Source organism: Theropithecus gelada, chromosome 15, assembly GCF_003255815.1.
Source record: "Theropithecus gelada isolate Dixy chromosome 15, Tgel_1.0, whole genome shotgun sequence".
NCBI lineage: Eukaryota > Metazoa > Chordata > Mammalia > Primates > Cercopithecidae > Theropithecus > Theropithecus gelada.
This window is the reverse complement of record NC_037683.1, coordinates 101,102,903-101,121,994: the sequence shown is the minus strand read 5'-3', so window position 1 is coordinate 101,121,994 and position 19,092 is coordinate 101,102,903. Positions and strand designations below refer to the sequence as shown.

The following is a 19,092-nucleotide window of genomic DNA, read 5'->3' as shown; positions in this document are numbered from 1 at the left end:
TTTTTTTTGAGACGGAGTCTCGCTGTGTCGCCCAGGCTGGAGTGCAGTGGCGCGATCTCGGCTCGCTGCAAGCTCCGCCTCCCGGGTTCACGCCATTCTCCCGCCTCAGCCTCCGAGTAGCTGGGACTACAGGCGCCCGCCACCACGCCCGGCTAGTTTTTTGTATTTTTAGTAGAGACGGGGTTTCACCATGTTAGCCAGGATGGTCTCGATCTCCTGACCTCGTGATCCACCCGCCTCGGCCTCCCAAAGTGCTGGGATTACAGGCTTGAGCCACCGCGCCCGGCCTCGGATTTTATGTCTTACCTGAATGTGTGCATGCGTTTTGATCTGTTAAATGGTTGTGTACTACCTGAAAAATCAGAAGACAGCAATCAGGCCATTTTGATTTTTTGAGGAAGATAAAAGGGCTTTCAGACAGACATGTGTGGGATGGGTGGAGAGAGATTCATAAGGAAGCTGGTGATATGGTCCCTGCATCCAGTTGGTCAGCAATTCTGAAGGTTCTAACTTTTTTTTTTTTTTTTTTTTTTTGAGGCGGAGTCTCCCTCTGTCGCCCAGGCTGGAGTGCAGTGGCCGGATCTCGGCTCACTGCAAGCTCCGCCTCCCGGGTTCACGCCATTCTCCTGCCTCAGCCTCCCGAGTAGCTGGGACTANTCCGCCTCCCGGGTTCACGCCATTCTCCTGCCTCAGCCTCCCGAGTAGCTGGGACTACAGGCGCCCGCCACCTCGCCCGGCTAGTTTTTTGTAATTTTTAGTAGAGACGGGGTTTCACCATGTTAGCCAGGATGGTCTCAATCTCCTGACCTCGTGATCCGCCCGTCTCGGCCTCCCAAAGTGCTGGAATTACAGGCTTGAGCCACCGCGCCCGGCCTGAAGGTTCTAACTTTAAAACATACTCTAGATTTGCTCCTTGCCCAAGTCGTCATCACCACTCATCAGAATGACAGCGGCAGCCTCCCCACTGCTCTCCGTAGCCACAGTCTGGAGGGCTTTGTCAAAAATGTAAGTCATCGGCTCCCCTGCATAAAGAGCCCTGGTGGCTTCTCTTCACACTTAGAGCACTATCACCATGTGCCCACCTCCAGCTGGCCTCTCCCTTTTCTCTCATTCAACACAGCTTCTTAGGCATCGCTCCAGTGACCAGCACCTACCTAGGGTCCAGGAGCACAGAACAGGGCAGACACATCCTTCCCTTAAATGACCTCATGTTCTCACATCCCTCTAGCCTCCTTCTGTGCTGGCGTTAGGGCCTTGCACTTGCTTTTCCTCCTGCTCAGAGCTTCACCCCAGATCCCCAAAACTGGGTCTTCATCTAGCCCCACCCACCTAAATAAAGAAGTATCCTTTTCTCCACTCACAGAGTCACACTATCCTCTCATATTTCTGTTGATTTTGTTTTTGGATACAGGGTCTCACTCTGTCACCCAGGCTGGAGGGTGGAAGTGTGATTTTGGCTCCCTGTAGTCTCAACCTTCTGGGCTCAGGTGATCCTCCCACCTCAGCCTGCCAAGTAGCTAGGACTACAGGCATGTGCCACCACGCCTGGCTAATTTTTTGTAGAGACAAGGTTTCACCATGTTGCCCAGGCTGGTCTCAAACACCTCGGTTCAAGCCATCTGCCTACCTTGGCCTCCCAAAGTGCTGGGATTACAGGCATGAGAAGGCACGCTCGGCCCCCTTGTATTTTGGTTCCTGTACTTACAGAATCTAAATATATCCCATTTGTTCATTTATTTGTTAAATTGTCCTCTGCGCTGTGAGCTCATTAAGAGTCCTGTCTTTCAGCTCACTGCTCTGTGTAGCCTGGCTCCTCTGACAGTGGTGGCCTCAGTGTTTGTGATGTGTCTGTAGCTGTCCCAGCACTGGGAAGGGTGGGATTCCTGGTGTCCTTTCCTTGGTGCTGGGATTCAATGGCTCTAGAGGAAACAGGAGGAGACCTGTGTGACCATTTCATGTGCGACCATCCAGATGATTTTCAGGCAGGTGGGCTGGGTGGGCGGACCAGATGGTGCCACTAAATGACCTTTTTTAGACCTTTTCTTTTAGTGTTCATGGAGAACTAGAGTGGGGGCCCACCTTACCTCAGGAGAGCAGAGCAAATCATGAGCACGGAGCTCTGATTCTTAGCTCAGGTCCATGTCACCTTCTTCGCTTTCTTTCTGGATACAGGGTCCTCTGTCAGGGCATGGGCTGGGGTCTCAGGGTCACAGAGAGGGTCTGGTGACTTGAGTCTGGGGGCTAACAGGATGTCCTGCCCACAGGTGGTGCAGCTGAAGGCTGTGTTCCCACACGGTGCAGGCTTTGTGCTGGCCTTTGAGTTCATGCTGTCAGACCTGGCTGAGGTGGTGCGCCATGCCCAGAGGCCACTAGCCCAGGCACAGGTCAAGAGCTACCTGCAGATGCTGCTCAAGGGCGTCGCCTTCTGCCATGCCAACAACATTGTGCATCGGGTCAGTCTCAGCATAGGCCGGACATGGGGTCTGGGGAGCTGACTCGGCTTGGGGGTGGGGCTAGCCCTTGTAAAAAGTGTGATAAGAAGTTGGGACAGAGCTGGTCAAGGCCTCCAGGTAAGCGGCCAGGGCATGGCCCTGGAGGAGGCGGGGACCAGGGCTGACCTGGGTGGTTAGACTGCCAAGCCCACCTGTCCCAAGGTCCTGTGGGGGATTTGGAGGGACTGATGCTTCTTTTGGTACTCCCAGGACCTGAAACCTGCCAACCTGCTCATCAGCGCCTCAGGCCAGCTCAAGATAGCGGACTTTGGCCTGGCCCGAGTCTTTTCCCCAGACGGCAGCCGCCTCTACACACACCAGGTGGCCACCAGGTAGGGAGGGCCAGACCCCTTCCAGTCCTCTCCATGGGGAAGAGATGCTTCTGGGCCTTTTCTCCAGACATTGCTCATGGAGCTGGGGTCACCTCCCCAGGCATCCTTTTCTCAGCCCAGTGCCTACCAGCCCTCTTCCTTGCAGGTGGTACCGAGCCCCTGAGCTCCTGTATGGTGCCCGCCAGTATGACCAGGGCGTCGATCTGTGGTGAGACCCCCGTGGGTGGTCAAAGGGTAACATGGCTCATGGATTTCTGCTAGGCTCTGAGGTCTCTGAGCTGTTTGGTGGTCTTTTCCCTGGTGGGAGTTTAGGCTCCCTTAAGGGTGTTTTCCCCGTTGGGGTATTCTGAGCACTTTGGGGTTGGGGTTCCTCACTATGATGTTTTCGAGCTGGGTGGGGGCCAGGTGGGATGAGAATGGTGGCCCCAGGTGGGAAGCTTTCTGGGCTAGGTGGGGAGGTGGTCTGAGCTGGTGTGTGCTGGAGTTAGATCCCAGAATATGGTATTTCTGAGCTGGTCAGAGGCCCGTGTCCTTGGACATGAAAGCTCTGAGCTTTTTTTGCAGGAAGAAGATAGTTGGCAATGCCCATGGTTCTGAGATTTGGGGCAGGTTTGCAGGTCTGACCCAGAAGCGTCCTAGAACAGGAGTCTCTGAGAAGTCTTGGAACAGCTGGGGCTTTGCTCTGGGTTATAGGGTTGAGGGCTTTGAGGGTTCAGGGACTGGGCCTCTGAACGTGAGGCTCCAGGGTTGGCTTGTGGGGCCTTGCCCTGGAGTGCAGTGTTAGAGCTGCTCTGTGGGTGGGTCTGTGGTCCATGGTGGGAGATCTCTGAGCTGCTTGGGGCTCTGTGTTCACAGGGCCGTTGGCTGCATCATGGGGGAGCTGTTGAATGGGTCCCCCCTTTTCCCGGGCGAGAACGACATTGAACAGCTTTGCTATGTGCTTCGCATCTTGGGCACACCAAACCCTCAAGTCTGGCCGGTTTGTAGGGGCCCTTGGTGAGGTGGGTGTGGGGCAGGTTTACTCCACTCCCAACAGCAAGTAACCACTCCCTCCCCTGAACCTTCTCTCTCCTGGCCCCAACCCCCCTTGATGGACAGGCACCACTGTCCCGGCCCAACTCAGGGGTTCCTCCTCCTGCTGTCATGCAGGTTGGGGTAGGTCCTGTCCTTTGTCCCTTTCACCCCAGTACACACATGTGCAGTGTCTTAGCAAGCTGTGCACAGAGCTGTCATCTGAGAGGGCAAGGGGATGGATGAAGGAATATAGGGGTGGGTGAGTGAATGAATGATGGGTCGGGGAAACACACGGGTGGGAGAGCACCCCCCATGTGAGAGTGTGTTAGGGGCTGAGAGCTAACAGCAGAGGGCATGGCAAGGGTCGGGGACTACTCTCATTATACCTTGTTCCTTCTCCCTGGCCCAGGAGCTCACTGAGCTGCCGGACTACAACAAGATCTCCTTTAAGGAGCAGGCGCCTGTGCCCCTGGAGGAGGTACTGCCCGACGCCTCTCCCCAGGCATTGGATCTGCTGGGTCAGTTCCTCCTCTACCCTCCTCGCCAGCGCATCGCAGCTTCCAAGGTAGGGCCAGAGGCCATGGTCTCTGCTCCTTCAGCTCCCCTCCCCATTGCCCTGGTACTTTGTACTTGGTAGCCACGTGACCCCATCAAGTCAGCGACCCTCAGAACCTGTGATGGGCGTGGACCAGCACCAGGCATCTGGAACCCAGGGGACAGGGGCCTTGGAGCAGGTGTGCCTCTCATGAGTAGACCTCATGGACATCCCCAGACTTCCCCTGAGGGTGGCCCACAAGAGGGGCATGCCCAACTCACAGGAGAGCGCATGTCCAGGGTGCTGGCTTCTGGGCTGCCCCGACCCTATGGCAGATACAGTAAGAGAGTCACTGGGGACTCATTCCTTTATTCCATTAGCAAGTACTTTCTGCACATCTGGCACGTGCAGGGATTGTCCTGGGCCCCACCCAGAGGGTAAACAATCAGACCCGCCTCCACAGGGTACTTCTGGTGGTGAGGTAGCTCCAGGCCCAAATGGTCACAAGAGGTCATGTTCTCCAGGTGTGGGAGCCCCAGGAGAGAGGCGAGGCCGACTGTGGGCTCAAGCAAAGCTTCCTGGTGGAGGGCAGGTTTAAGCACGAGATGTTTGAGGTGGTGTTCGCTGAAGGGAGAAATGGTGTGCAGCGGCCTGGAGGAGAGGACCCAGGAAGGCTGGTTATGGCTGGAAGGCCTGGGAGGACGATGAGGACCATAGGAGCATGGGCTGACACGTGTCAGGGTGTCTCTCTCAGGGGTCCCTGTCCCCTCCCTGCACTCAGCACCAGCAGCATGTGTTCACATACACCCTCTCGGTCTCCAGTGTCAGCAGCTCCTGTGGGCTCTGTGTCCACAGTGTACCCAAGCCGTGCGACCGTTATCTCTTGGATTACCTCCCAGAATCTGGGTCTCCCCTCATCCCATGTAATCTCTTTTCCACCTGGCAGAGAGAGTAACTTTATCCAAGTAGAATAGGACACATTCCTTCTCTGCCAGGGCCCTCCTGTGGCTCCATCTCAGAGGAAAAGCCAGGGTCCTTTCTGTGGCCCACAGATGTCATATGCTTGGGTGCCGTCGCCTTATGACGCTGCCTGGTCTTGTGCCCTGTGCTCACTCCTTTCCAGCCCCAGGGGTCTGTACACTTTTGTCCCTGCCCTGGAGCCTCATGTCCCACTTGCTTATGTCTCAAGTCTTGGCTTAAATGTCGCCTCTCAGAGGGCCTTCCCTTATGACTCTTCAGATCTGCAACCTCTCTCCAGGATTCCTCATTCCTCTGTCTTGCTTTCTCTTTTCCACTGCACTAATCATTATCTGACATATTGTGTATTTTACTTCATCTTGTTTATTACCCCCCACCGCCACCTATGTCAGAAAAACAGCTTTTGTCTGTTTTATTAACGGCTATGTCCCCAGCTTCTGGAACAGTGCTTCAGACATAGTAGATGCTCAGAAAACACCCAGACACACTGAGTCAGCTGAATGCATAGATGAAGGAACATCTGCCTGAGGTGGGGACAGGGAGGTGACTAGTTTCCTTCTGCTTGTTCTTTACTTGCCACCCTCAGGCTCTCCTCCATCAGTACTTCTTCACAGCTCCCCTGCCTGCCCATCCATCTGAGCTGCCGATTCCTCAGCGTCTAGGGGGACCTGCCCCCAAGGCCCATCCAGGGCCCCCCCACATCCATGACTTCCACGTGGACCGGCCTCTTGAGGAGTCGCTGTTGAACCCAGAGCTGATCCGGCCTTTCATCCCGGAGGGGTGAGAAGTTGGCCCTGATCCTGTCTGCCTGCTCCTCAGGACCACTCAGTCCACCTGTTCCTCTGCCACCTGCCTGGTTCCACCCTCCAAGGCCTCCCCATGCCCACACTGGGCCCACACCACACCCTGCCCCTTAGCCCTTGTGAGAGTTGGTTTCAAAGCAGAGGTCATGTTCCCAGCCAAGAGCATGAGAACATCCAGCTGAGCAGAGGAGATTGACGGCCTGTGCTTGGTAAGCCTTAACTTCTGTGTGCTCATCAGAACAGTGAGCTCTGCTGCCAGTCAAGGCCTGCCTATGCAGAATGGCACTGCCTGCCTTGATGCTGCTTCCCCGAGTGCTGCCTCCTGGTCAAGGAGAAGTGCAGAGAGTTAAGGTGTCCTTATGTTGGAAACTCAAGTAGAAGGAAGATTTGGTTTGGTTTTATTCTCAAAGCCATTAAACACTAGTTCAGTATGTGAGATTATAGATTCTAAAAACCTCAGGTGGCTCTGCCTTATGTCTGATCCTCCTCCATTTCTCCCAAGGGAAATGGCTAAGGTGGCACTGTCTCATGGGGAAGGTAGCACCAGACATAGCCACTTTTGCCCTGAGGGCCTCCTGTGTGCTTCACATGACTGAGCACTCATTTGCAAGTGAGGGAGACAGAAGTCTAGGCCCAGGGATGGCTCCAGTTGGGGATCCAGCAGGAGAGCCTCCGCACATGAGGCTGGTTTACCAACATCTACTCCCTCAGGATGAGTGTGAGCCACAAGCAGCTGTGTATATAAGGAAACAAGCGTTCCTGGAATTAATTTATAAATTTAATAAATCCCAATATAATCCCAGCCAGTGTTTTTTCCTTATAATAATTTGATAAGGCGATTATAAAAAACACATAGAAGGAAGTGGAACCAGATGCATAAGAGGAAATGATGGAAGGACTTACGGTATCAGATATCAATATTTAAAAGTTTATATAATAATAAAGAGGGCCGGGCGCGGTGGCTCAAGCCTGTAATCCCAGCACTTTGGGAGGCCGAGACGGGCGGATCACGAGGTCAGGAGATCGAGACCATCCTGGCCGACATGGTGAAACCCCGTCTCTACTAAAAAATACAGAAAAACTAGCCGGGCGAGGTGGCGGGCGCCTGTAGTCCCAGCTACTTGGGAGGCTGAGGCAGGAGAATGGCGTGAACCCGGGAGGCGGAGCTTGCAGTGAGCTGAGATCCGGCCACTGCACTCCAGCCTGGGCGGCAAAGCAAGACTCCGTCTCAAAAAAAAAAAAAATAAAATAATAATAATAATAATAAAGAGTATGATTGTGGTTCAAGGATAAAAACAGACTAGGGAAACTTATTCTTAGCCATCCTTTATTTTTATTTTTATTTTTATTTATTTTTTGATGGAGCCTTGCTCTGTCGCCCAGGCTGGAGTGCATGGCGTGACCTCGGCTCACTGCAATCTCCGCCTCCTGGGTTCAAGTGATTTTCCTGCCTCAGCCTCCTGAGTAGCTGAGACTACAGGTGGGTGCCACCACACCTGGCTAATTTTTGTATTTTTACTAGAGACAGGGTTTCACTGTGTTAGCCAGGATGGTCTTGATCTCCTGACCTCGTGATCTGCCCGCCTGGGCCTCCCAAAGTGCTGAGATTATAGGCGTGAGCCACCATGCCCAGCGCCAGTCATCCTTTATTTTAAAAATGTTTATTTTATGCTTCATGTGGATAAACTCTTCTGTGAGCACTGAGGGTCACTAACACTGCTACAGATGTTGGCCATCAAGCACAGTGGAGAGAGAAAACATTCAGCCCTTGTTCTTGGCTTTCAGTAAAGTCTGATGTTTTCATGATATGGCCTATTTTTATTTCTCCAGCCACATCTTTTGCAGACTGTAAGCTTCTAAGAGAACTTCAAAGAGAACTCTAAAATGTATATAACATTTGCAATTAAAAGGATAAAAAATGATTTACTATGCATACAGAAACCGAAAATGTGGTGTAGTTATTTGATACCAAATAATAGAGGCCAGGCGCAGTGGCTCATGCCTGTAATCCCAACACTTTGGGAGGCCGAGGTTGGGAGTTCAAGACCACCCTGGCCAACATGGTGAAATCCCATCTCTACTAAAAATACAAATATTAGCTGGGTGTGGTGGTGCATGCCTGTAATCCCAGCTACTTGGGAGACTGAGGCAGGAGAATCGCTTAAACCTGGGAGACAGAGGTTGCAGTGAGCCGAGATCGTGCGAGTGAGAGACTCTCGTCTCAAAAAAAAAAAAAAAGATTTTAAGGCAAAGAGCTGTTATTTAGTATAAGATACAATTTCAAGGCAAAAATCATTACTAGTGGTAAACACATTCAGTTCTAATTATATTCAGTTCATTGGTAAAATTTTCCAAATTTGTATGTACCTAATAATATAGTCTCAAATATTATCAATATTAGAAATGAATAGGATTCAAAAGACTAAGGCTATTAGAAGTAACTTTATACATGCGAAATTTTGGTAAAATTGACAAATCCATAGAAAAATTCAACTTGCAATAATCAAAAACCCCTGAAGTGTCTTAAAACTGTTAAAAAGGAATTGAACCTCCAAATTAAAATATTTTCATTATGTAATCTCCAGGCCCAGACAGCTTCACTATTAAATTCTACCAATCACTTAATAAAGTGTCACGATTCCAGAGAATACAGGAGTAAGCCTACTCAGCTTATTTTGTGACACCAGCAATAGTCTTGATACTAAAATTCAACAAGGACATTAGAAAAATGAAAATTATATAATTATTCTTGTGTTTCAAAAATAAAGGAAAAATCAGCTGGGTGTGATGGCTTATGCCTGTAATCTCAACACTTTGGGAGGCTGAGGTGGGAGGATTGCTTAAGTTCAGGAGTTTGAGACTAGCCTCGGCCAATATGGCAAGACACCGTCTCCACAAAAAAAAATTAGCCAAGTGTGGTGGCATGCGCCTGTAGTGCCAGCTACATGAGAGGCTGAGGTAGGAGGATCGCTTAAGGCAGCGGTGAGCCGTGATCACGCCACTGCACTCAGCCTGGGTGACAAAGAGTGAGACCACGCCTCCCCATAAGGGTAGCCCCCACACAACAGGAGTGTGGTCCTCCCTGACCCTTGCCTGGCCAGGCTCTTCCCAAGGCTGAGGCCCCTAGTGGCATAAGGGTCTCCAAAGAGCCTGGGGCCACAGGCCTTTCTCTGGGGGCCACAGGAGCTCAGGGTCTGGCCAGCCTGTCCCCAGCCCAGGGCAGACCATCAGTTGTTTGGTGGTTACTGCAATGGGATTCAGTCTCAAACCGCCCCAGAGACCCCGATGTCAGGGCCCCTGGTTCCCACAGTACTGCTTTGGGCAGGAATGCTGGGCCCCCATCCCTTCAACATCTGTCCTGGCTACCTCCAAGGCCATGGACAGACTGGCCTTGCAACCCCGTTGGGGCCCATCATCAACCTGTGCCCAGCCTTCTGAAGACCCACAGGAGGAGCTCAAGACACCTCCCTTCACAGTGGCCCGTGTCCTATCCCTGTCAGTTTCACTGACCTGCATGGTCTGGAAGGAGCTAGGACAGCAGCCTGCCCTGCAACCTGCCTGGAAGCCCGGGATGGCCCCTCAGCCAGCTGGAACCACCGTCCACTGGGAAGATGGCTACTTGGAGGCCTCTGGAGGGAAGGGGGTGTGTGGCATCCTCATAGCTCTGGCTAGCCAGCAGGATGTCTGGTGTCCTCATGCTGACCTCCTGTGGGACAGAGCCCCCTAACACGGCACAAGGTCCAGCCCCAGAGGCATCTGATCTAGCCTCAACCCGAGCCTGGGGCCCCCAGCAGCCAAGGTGATCACCAAAGGGACTGAGCCACTTGTGGCTCTGACCAGTACTGGAATCTAGCCCAAGGCAGGGCGAGCCCTCTCAGAGCAGTGCATGGCTACTTGGGACCTGTGCAAACCCCAAAAGACCAAGTCGGTGACCTTAGGGGGCCCGAATAGCAACCAGTCACCTTGGCAGTGAGGCTGCAGGAGTAGGCATACAAGGAGGCAGGGATGGCCAGGCTCCAGGACCTGAGTGGTCACCTGGTCACCCATGAGAAAGAGCCCTGAGGCCAAGTGTGGTGCTGGGCCCTCCTGCTCCAGGTGGTAGGACTGGAGGAAACTGGGCAGGCCTGGCCCCAGGAGACTGGGTCCCTCTATCTGCCATCCTTGGCAGGTCATGGTCCCCAAAACTCATGAAATGTGGCCTTACTCAAAGCAAGGAGGCTCCAAGGTGGGGACCAGAGTCCTCAGTCTGGGTTCACCATTCAAAGCTTCCCTCCTGGGGACAAGGGATGCTCCCTTGGCCTCATGCCCACCCACACCCCCCACATATTGGTTAAAAGACGATAAATTGTTTATCATTATGACTCACCTGTTCTTGGGGCACCCAGAGTTGTCTGCAAGAAGCATCAGACACCCTGGAGCAGGTGGGAGAAGACGGTGGCACAGCCCATCTGCGCGACCCGCCTCCCCCTTGCAAAGGCTATAGTAGGGCCTGGGGTCATACGGAGCCAAGGTTCCCATATACTTCGTGTAAGGCCATCAGGAGGCCTCAGGAAATCTGAGCAGGGAGGTCAAAATTCTCTGATCGCCCACTCAAATGTCCTAATCCCACATCTCAGGGTCTTATTCTTTCCCTATCTGGGCCTGACTTCAAAATTGCCATCGACCACAAGGCTGCTTCCCTCCCGCAAGCCAAACAAACCACCTACAACCATGCTTCTGCCACGATGAACAAAAGAGGTTATACTAGAACCTAAGGGACAAGGGGGTCCCAAATTGGATGATCTCTGGGAAACCCGTGGGGCAGTTACAGTTCTTACTAGGGTCAGATTATGGTATCTCCTTCAAGCCATCCCCGCCTTCTGTGCCTGCCCCTGATCTCCACCAGTTGCAGGTACCCGCCCTACACAGGGATCTGGTGATCATGGAATCAGGTTCCCCTGAAAGACAATCACCCTTTTCCATTAACTGTGGTTTGGGCTCCAAAAAATAACCACCACAGCCTGGCTCTGTTGGATGTGGATGCTCAAATCTCCCTAATCCCAGGAAGCACTCATGCTTTCAAGGGACCCTTCAAGGAGGTGACAGGCTTGGAAGGAAGATTAATAAGCCACTTAACTATTAAAGTTAGTCCCTAGGGCCAGGCGTGGTGGCTGACGCCTGTAATCCCAACACTTTGGGAGGCCGAGGTGGGTGAATCACCTGAGGTCAGGAGTTTGAGACCAGCCTGGCCAACGTGGCAAAACCTTGTCTCTACTAAAAATACAAAAATTAGCCAGGCATGGTGGTGTGTGCCTGTAATCCCAGCTACTCGGAAGGCTGAGGCAGGAGAATTGCTTGAACCCGGGAGGTGGAGGTTGCAGTGAGCTGAAATTGTGCCACTGCCCTCCAGCCTGGGTGACAGAGCAAGACTCTGTCTCTAAATAAATAAATAAAGTTAGTTCCATTTTGCTAAAAAATACTTCTGTTCTTGTTCCCATTATTGAATGGACCTCTTCAGTCAGCAGCAACAAGCCTAAGGCTTTTACACTGTTGGTGGGTGGGTTCCCTGTGGGAACCGGTTAGCCTTCCTCTATGCAGTTGAGGTGGTAGATACATCGCTGTGCTGGCTAAGACAAGACACCGAAGGGTGCCAGCCTGTCAGGACTGACTTGGGTAAGAAGAAGTGCTGATTCCTACCATCTCACCTTTCAGTTCCTTTAAGCCTGTGCTTAAAGCTGTTACTGATGACTGGACTTACTATAGACGATACAAAGCTACACAATGCTGTTCTCTTCATTAGAGCATCTCTACCAGATATTGTCACCTTAATGGATGATATTCAAAACAATATGGGCAAATGGTTTAGAGTTACTGCACAGACTTGGCTAACATGTTTTATTCACTAAAACTTTTTCATGATAGCCAACCACAATCTGACTTAACCTTTGAGAGTTAACAGCACAGCTTTACCTGACTGCCTGCACTGCAGTGAAAGGCCTTTACTTACACCTGGACTTTGCTAAGAGGACCTAGATGCTTGCCCCACACTTCCCCCAAGAAACTTAGCTTTGGCATCGTATCAGTGACATCCTCCCCACTGGTCCTGACCAAGACTTTGTTTCACAGGTCATCACAGCTGGGAGCAAGCACCCCATTGACAGGGGATGGACAGTTGCCCCAGATAAGGTACAAGACCCCTCCTGACCTGTTAAAGTGTTGGGCTACACCTAGAACTCAGAGAGGTAAACTATTGCCAATTTGGCAAAAGATAATCTCCTGGAAGCTCTCTAACCTCCCACATCAATAAAGGGATTCAATCAACAATGGGATTCTGGCACCAATACATCCCTTCCTCCCATATTTCTTCGTATCCAGTCACCCACAACATTTCTGCTTTTTTAGTTATCAAAACTGAAGCCCTTACTAGGGCAGAGTCAATTTACCCTATGAACCGAGATTCCTATTATGCCCTGGGTAATGGAAAAAGCTCACTATAAAATTGGATCAGCAACAGAAACCTCCTTACTACAATGGAAATGGTACTTACAGAATCACCCACATTTAGTCCTACTGGAGTGTCATGTTGCATGATAAAATAGCCACATACCCTGCCACTGAGGTCAACTTGCCAAAACCCTGAAAATGCCTCTGCCTCCTGCTCAGTGGGGAGTGGAGGGAGGATGGTCAGCAATCTCAAAACAAGAAAACCAATAGCCTCTCATTACTGATGAGTCAGCACAGGGCATAAGGAACTCAGACCAAGGACAGCTACACCCTTTAACCCCATTCAGACACTCATTCCATATGTGCACTACTCCTAGCAATAGATGCGCCATTTTCCCAAGGTTTATATCTTCACAAACTCCTGGTTAATGGCTAATGAGCTAACTACTTGGTTGGGACTTTGGCAATATCAGAGCTGGAAAATACAAGGCCAAGATATTCAGGGTAAAAAGATGTAGGGAAAATAATCATTATGAGACAGTACGGGAAAGAGACTTGGTCTTTGTAGACTGAGGCTCACGGTGCTCACATGTCCGGGCATATTACCTCCCCTACCTTCTTGCCTCCTTAACAAGCTGACCCAAGTCACACAGCAGAAGGGAAGCCTCTCCTAACTTAGCTGGTCAGGCTGAATTCTTAACCATAAATAGAAGAAACTGACTGTCACCTTAAGTGATGTCTCCCAAGGTTGCTAAAAGCTGGACTGTAGCATTCCTGATAAGAACCTGACCATATTCCAAGGTTACTAAAACAAAACTCTGGCATTCTCTATGAGAACTGAACCAGACCAGTTGGCTGAAGACAAGATGGACTCCAGCACTGACCTTTCACTGAGTTTTCCTCATAATCTCAATGTAATATGAAAATCTCTGCCCACATTGGGGCTTATCTGCCATTTTCTAATTATGCAGTATATGTTAGGGCATGATGCCCCACTGTACAGGCACAAAGAAAACTTTGCCTAAACAGGCTTCTGACAGAGCAGGAGCATCACCATCTTGGACAAGCACCACCATTTAAAAATTCCCCTTGATCAGAAACCACCTAAATCCAAAGGGCATCAGCTAAGGTCAGCATGACCATAAACTACAAATGACATCTCCAACCAGAAACATTCCAACCCCTAAGATAAACCCCTCCCCAACCAGAGACATGCCAGCCCCGAGATAACCTCCCCCACGACCGGAGGCATTCCAAACCCACAATAAACTTCTCCACACAGAAACATTCCAAGCCTGTGATAAGCTCCCTTGCCCCCAAACACTTAAATCCTCTTAGTCTGTAAGAGAGAGTGCTCCTGACTGAAATGGGCCAGAAGTCCCTCTCATGTTCATTCTCCAAAATAAACCTGCCTTTGACTGCTGAGCCACTTTTTGTGTTTCTTTCCTCTTTTTTTTTTTAACTCCTACAGCTTCTACATCATTCCTTTCTCTGCCTCACCTTCCTTAAAATGACAAGAGCTGAGCCTTTTTGGCTGTAGCACTGGAGTCCTTTTCCTGGGCACTGCTCCCTTGCTTTGATTGAGCTCAAGACCATTAAACCTTGCCTGAGAAAAATTACTGTTTGGCCTGGTGTTAATTCGTATTTACTCAGGAGCCAAGATGCTGCACTAACACTTACACTGGCTCCCATTCTGCCTACCTTGGTGCACCGTACCTTGGCTCATACCAGACAAGACATGGAAGAGGCATGACACAACACCACAGTTGATGAACTAACCATAGCATACTGGCAGGTAAGCCTCTTGAAGGAGGCAGAGTCCTAGAGTTTTGGGATAAGCTACCCTTCCCCTCTTCCAGTGGGCATGCAAGAGGAGAGGTCAGGGCATTTGGGCATCATGGGGTTCCAAAAAGGAATTATTATTTTTTATTTGTCTTTGAGATGGAGTCTTGTAGTGTCGCCAGGCTGAACTGCAGTGGTGCAATATGGGCTCACTGCAACATCTGCCTCCTGGGTTCAAGCAATTCTTGTGCCTCAGCCTGCCAAGTAGCTGGGACTACAGGCACGTGCCACCACACCTGGCTAATTTTAGTAGTTTTAGTAGAGACGAGGTTTTCACCATGTTGGCCAGGCTGGTCTCGAACTGCTGACCTCAAGTGATCCACCTGCCTCTGCCTCCCAAAGTGCTGGGATTACAGGCGTGAGCCACCGCGCCTGGTCAAAAGAATTATTAACAGAGGAGTCAACCCAGCAGAGAGACATTTATGCAAGATTATTAGGGATTGTACCTTGCTAGAAATTTAGATACTGGGCCCATTGCCTGGGAGGAGAAATTCACAGGAAAGCCATTATCAGAACTGGCAAATCAACTTCAAACGGCCTCCCCCTACAGTGACAGGAGCCAATGAATACGCTAATGGTTATCTACACAAGCCATCCATTTGCTTACCCATGTGAGGCAGGAACCTCTGCTAATGTTACAATGGTTAACAAAACAGCTTTTACAACCTTTGGGTGTGCCACAAGTTACACAGTCAGATCAAGACTCTCCTTGTACTACAAAGCAAATGCAACAATGGGTATTACAAAGTAACATAACAAAATAACAGTAGTGGGTATCACAGAAAGATAAAATGAGCTTTTAAAACAGGGGCTACTGAAACAATGTAGATGACAATGGTGACCTGAGTCATCAAAATGCTGCCTCTAGCCAGGGATGGTGGCTCACGCCTGTAATACCAGCGCTTTAGGAGGCCAAGGTGGGTGGATTGCTTGAGCTCATGAGTTTGAGACCAGCTTGGGCAACATGGTGAAACCTCATCTCTACTAAATATACAAAAATTAGGCATGGTGGCATGAGTCCTAGTTACTCAGGAGGCTTAGGTGGGAGGATGGCTTCAGCCTAAGAGGCAGAGGTTGCAGTGACCTGAGATTGCACCACTGCACTCCAGCCTGGGTGACAGAGCGCAATCTTGTCTCAAAAAGCAAAAACAAACAAAACCCAAGATGCTGTCCCAAGTCCTAATTACATTGCATGAACTCTGTACCCCCTAGGGCATAACTACACAATATTTAAATTCACAACAAATGAAGGATCACATTTAAATTTGCATCAACAGACAGGCTGCGACCTCTGCCCATGACCACACTGGCCACAACATAATTACAGTTTTCAGGGACACAGAAGCACTGATAGGGCTGCACACAGCCAAGAAACCCCTCGACACTTTTACCTTCCCCTTCTCCCTCATAGAAAATCCACAGCCTAACCACATCCCCCTTGATCCTGCTGCCCACATACGTATAATACATATGTGTGTGTATACACATGTATATATGTATCTATTCATGATGTGTGTGTGTGTGTGTGTGTGTGTGTGTAAAGGAGAGGCTGGGCCAGGCATAGTGGCTCACGCCTGTAATCCCAGCACTTTGGGAGGCTGAGGTGGGCAGATCACGAGGTCAGGAGATTGAGACCACCCTGGCTAATGCAGTGAAACCCCGTCTCTACTAAAAATACAAAAAATTAGCCAGCTGTGGTGGCATGTGCCTGTAATCCCAGTTACTCGGGAGGCTGAGGCAGGAGAATCACTCGAACCCGGGAGGCTGAGGCAGGAGAATCACTCGAACCCGGGAGGCAGAGGTGCAGTGAGCTGAGATTGCGCCACTGCACTCCAGCCTGGGCTACAGAGCAAGACTCTGTCTCAAAAAAAAAAAGAGGCCACTAAGAGTATTTTGTACTTGAATTACAAGTATCTTTAAACATGAGGGTGGTAGATATGTCATGGCTAAGTAGGAATATACAAGCCTCTAGTCACCTTGGTGTGTGCATTCTGATTGTTAGATTTTTTTTTCTCTAGGATGCTGCAAACACATTTCAAAGTACAATCATGGAGTTATAGTATCAAAGAACTTAAAATTGAAAGGGCCTGTGGACATTATCTAGTCTGACTCTCATATTATAGCCTCAGAAAAAAATGAATGCCCACGAATGGAAACGGATTTGCCTAGCGATCCTGGAAAGAGCTGGGAACAGAACTTGAGCCCAATACACAGTAATAAAAATATTAATGGAAACAACAGTCATCACAATAAGAGCTAGTACCATTTTAGGGGTGGCTGCAATATGCCCTATATATATGTTATCTTATTTAATCCTTAAAAACAATATTTTAATGTAGGTATTATTATCCTCATCTTGAATTTAAAAAAAGAGTTTTTAAGTCTAGGAACGTACAACTAATACATGGGAAAACTTACATTTAAATTGAGTTTTCTTGTAGATACAAAATTCCGTGTATTTCCCAGTATTATTTTCACCTTAAACATTTATTATTTATTCATGCTATTAAAACTGTAGAAAATAATTGAAAATGATATCAGTGAGAAGAGAACAGGATTAAGGCAAATATAATATGTATTTCATGATCAGTATCTGAAAGATCTCTAAAATAGCTAAGCTTTATTCTTGCCTCAAGGAGAATCTGTAAGAAAATAACGCGTGCACCTCATATTAACGCCTCAAGTTGTAAAGGAATAGAATCAGCTGGGAAAAAAATCAGTGCATTATTCTCTCTTTTGTAGGAGGTTTTGTTGATTATTTCAGAGACGGTCCATTTGTGTCCTCAATTATCTAGTCTTTTTTTCTGTTTTGGCTTGTCCCAGTAGCTGCTTCTACTGCTTTCTTGGGTCACAGAGAGATACAGGAGACCCAGGTGTATTCTGGCTGTACTGGACGTTTTAGATGAACTCCTTCCCTATGGTGGCACAGCATCAGTCACCAGAACGGTTTTTGAGGAAAATAGCCAGTTGTCTTGTGAAGCTTTACCAAAAATTTCTTCAGGGCTGCTTTTTCTCTATCAATCTCCCTGATCCGGATGTCTAAAGCCTTCTGGAGGCTTTGGATCTGAATCCTGGCTCTCCTTTCCTCTCCAAGGTTGTTCATGAGGGCCCTCCGCATGATTAGGGGATCTCCTCCTTTGAAGGTGCTCTTGTTCATGACGAAGCCCATGCCACCTATGTTCACACTTTGGTGGAGGATGTTCAAGACAGGACAGTGAGGCTGCCTGTAAATGTCTCTGGAAAATGATTCTCCTGTGGTTTGGAATATTAGAACCACAGCACCGTGGGAACAGAATCTTGGAGCTGAGTGGCATCAGAGATCCACGTAGCCCAAAACCCTTACATTTACTAATCAGAAGAAGGTTTTAAGCTTGCAGATGTTCTTAGTGTAAAAATATAGATGAGTGCACTGACAGACCAGATGGCCGTAAGGATGCTTACTGCCATCCCAGGCTTCTACTTAGGCTGAAAGGTAAGTGCCTTTGGGTCCTCATAAATCAGGACCAGAATGTTTATGGAGAGAAAAAATTAGAAAGTTGATTCAATAATTTTGTTTAGTTTTAGATGCAATTCTTTATTCCTTTAAGTGTATGCACACTTGAAGTTGCTAAATAATTAAGATTGTGCCATTTGTCTAGGTTTAGGGTTAAACTTAAATTAGATAACTTTTTCATGAGGTATTTAGTTTTCATATAAGAAAGAACAAGAAACAGAAAAATATACATGTTATCTATTCTTTTGCTCAAAAAGGAAACAAAAAATCTAAATGAAAAACCAGTGAGATTAGAGAGACAGGAAGAGGCAAGGTAGATAGGATGGGGGAATGGGAGTAGAAAAGGAGGAACAGGAAGAGGGATACCTTTTTGAGTGTACCCTTTACCTGTTCTTATATTCAGAAACATGCTAATTTTTCACGTGCTCAAAAATAATTAAACAAGGAGTGGGAGGGATGCTACCCTAAACTACTTTATGTGTATTCTAAGATTGTGCAAAGAAGTAAATACAATATGGATAATGAGGGCCAGGTTCTCTCTGTTGGAGAAGGAGCTATAAATAAGAAAGGAAGAAGGTTAAACTATACCTGTGGTGTTGAATTGGAATTGGAGACATCAGTATAAATTTATGATTCTACGAATCAATATGAATCTGTAGTTATGTGAATCCATTATTACATGAACCAATATGAATGAATGGTTCTATGAATCAGTCTGAATTCTGGTGAAGAATGGCCCACTGGACCTTCTGGCCTGCAAAGGTACCTTAGAGACTTGGGACTTTGTGAGTCTTCCTCACATAAAATGAGCCCCATTTATTCCCAGCTTCAAAATTGTTTCTGAAAAATGCAGAAGACAGGTTTTATGTCTTCTCTTTGGGTTTTATCTCTGACTTTCACCTAAGTCTTGATTATGTTATTTTATTCCTTTAAAATTCACCATGAGCAGACACATGTCAAATTCTTCCTGCTGTCTTTAATCAGGAGCAGAAAATTGGAGCAGTGTGTCCTTCATGTTTAGGAAGGGGCATTTGTCTTCTGACAGGATAATTTTACTAGTTTTCAACTTTCAACTATAGCCTTTGGAAAGCATTAAAACACTAAGTAAAATATTCATATTCATGTCACTAACTAGAAATGAATGTACTTACTGAGAGCCCAATCAGGCCCACACACTTGG

The 19,092-nt window shown here is 48.7% G+C and overlaps 1 protein-coding gene across 6 annotated transcripts in view; it reads left to right on the top strand.

Moving 5' to 3' along the window:
* Positions 1–6,956, top strand: part of CDK20 (cyclin dependent kinase 20) — an 8,959-nt gene extending 2,003 nt beyond the window's left edge. For 2 of the 6 annotated variants that reach the window (XM_025358808.1, XM_025358807.1), the window contains exons 3-7: positions 2,265–2,453; positions 2,703–2,824; positions 3,680–3,803; positions 4,248–4,403; positions 5,938–6,956. In XM_025358808.1, coding sequence (XP_025214593.1) covers positions 2,265–2,453; positions 2,703–2,824; positions 3,680–3,803; positions 4,248–4,403; positions 5,938–6,135 — 789 coding nt within the window. In that variant the 3' untranslated portion in view covers positions 6,136–6,956. Of the gene's footprint in view, positions 1–2,264; positions 2,454–2,702; positions 2,825–2,969; positions 3,033–3,679; positions 3,804–4,247; positions 4,404–5,425; positions 5,505–5,937 lie in introns of all 6 variants that reach the window. The other 4 variants (XM_025358810.1, XM_025358806.1, XM_025358811.1 and 1 more) reach the window with 4 other exon arrangements.
* Positions 6,957–19,092: the final 12,136 nt, after the last annotated feature.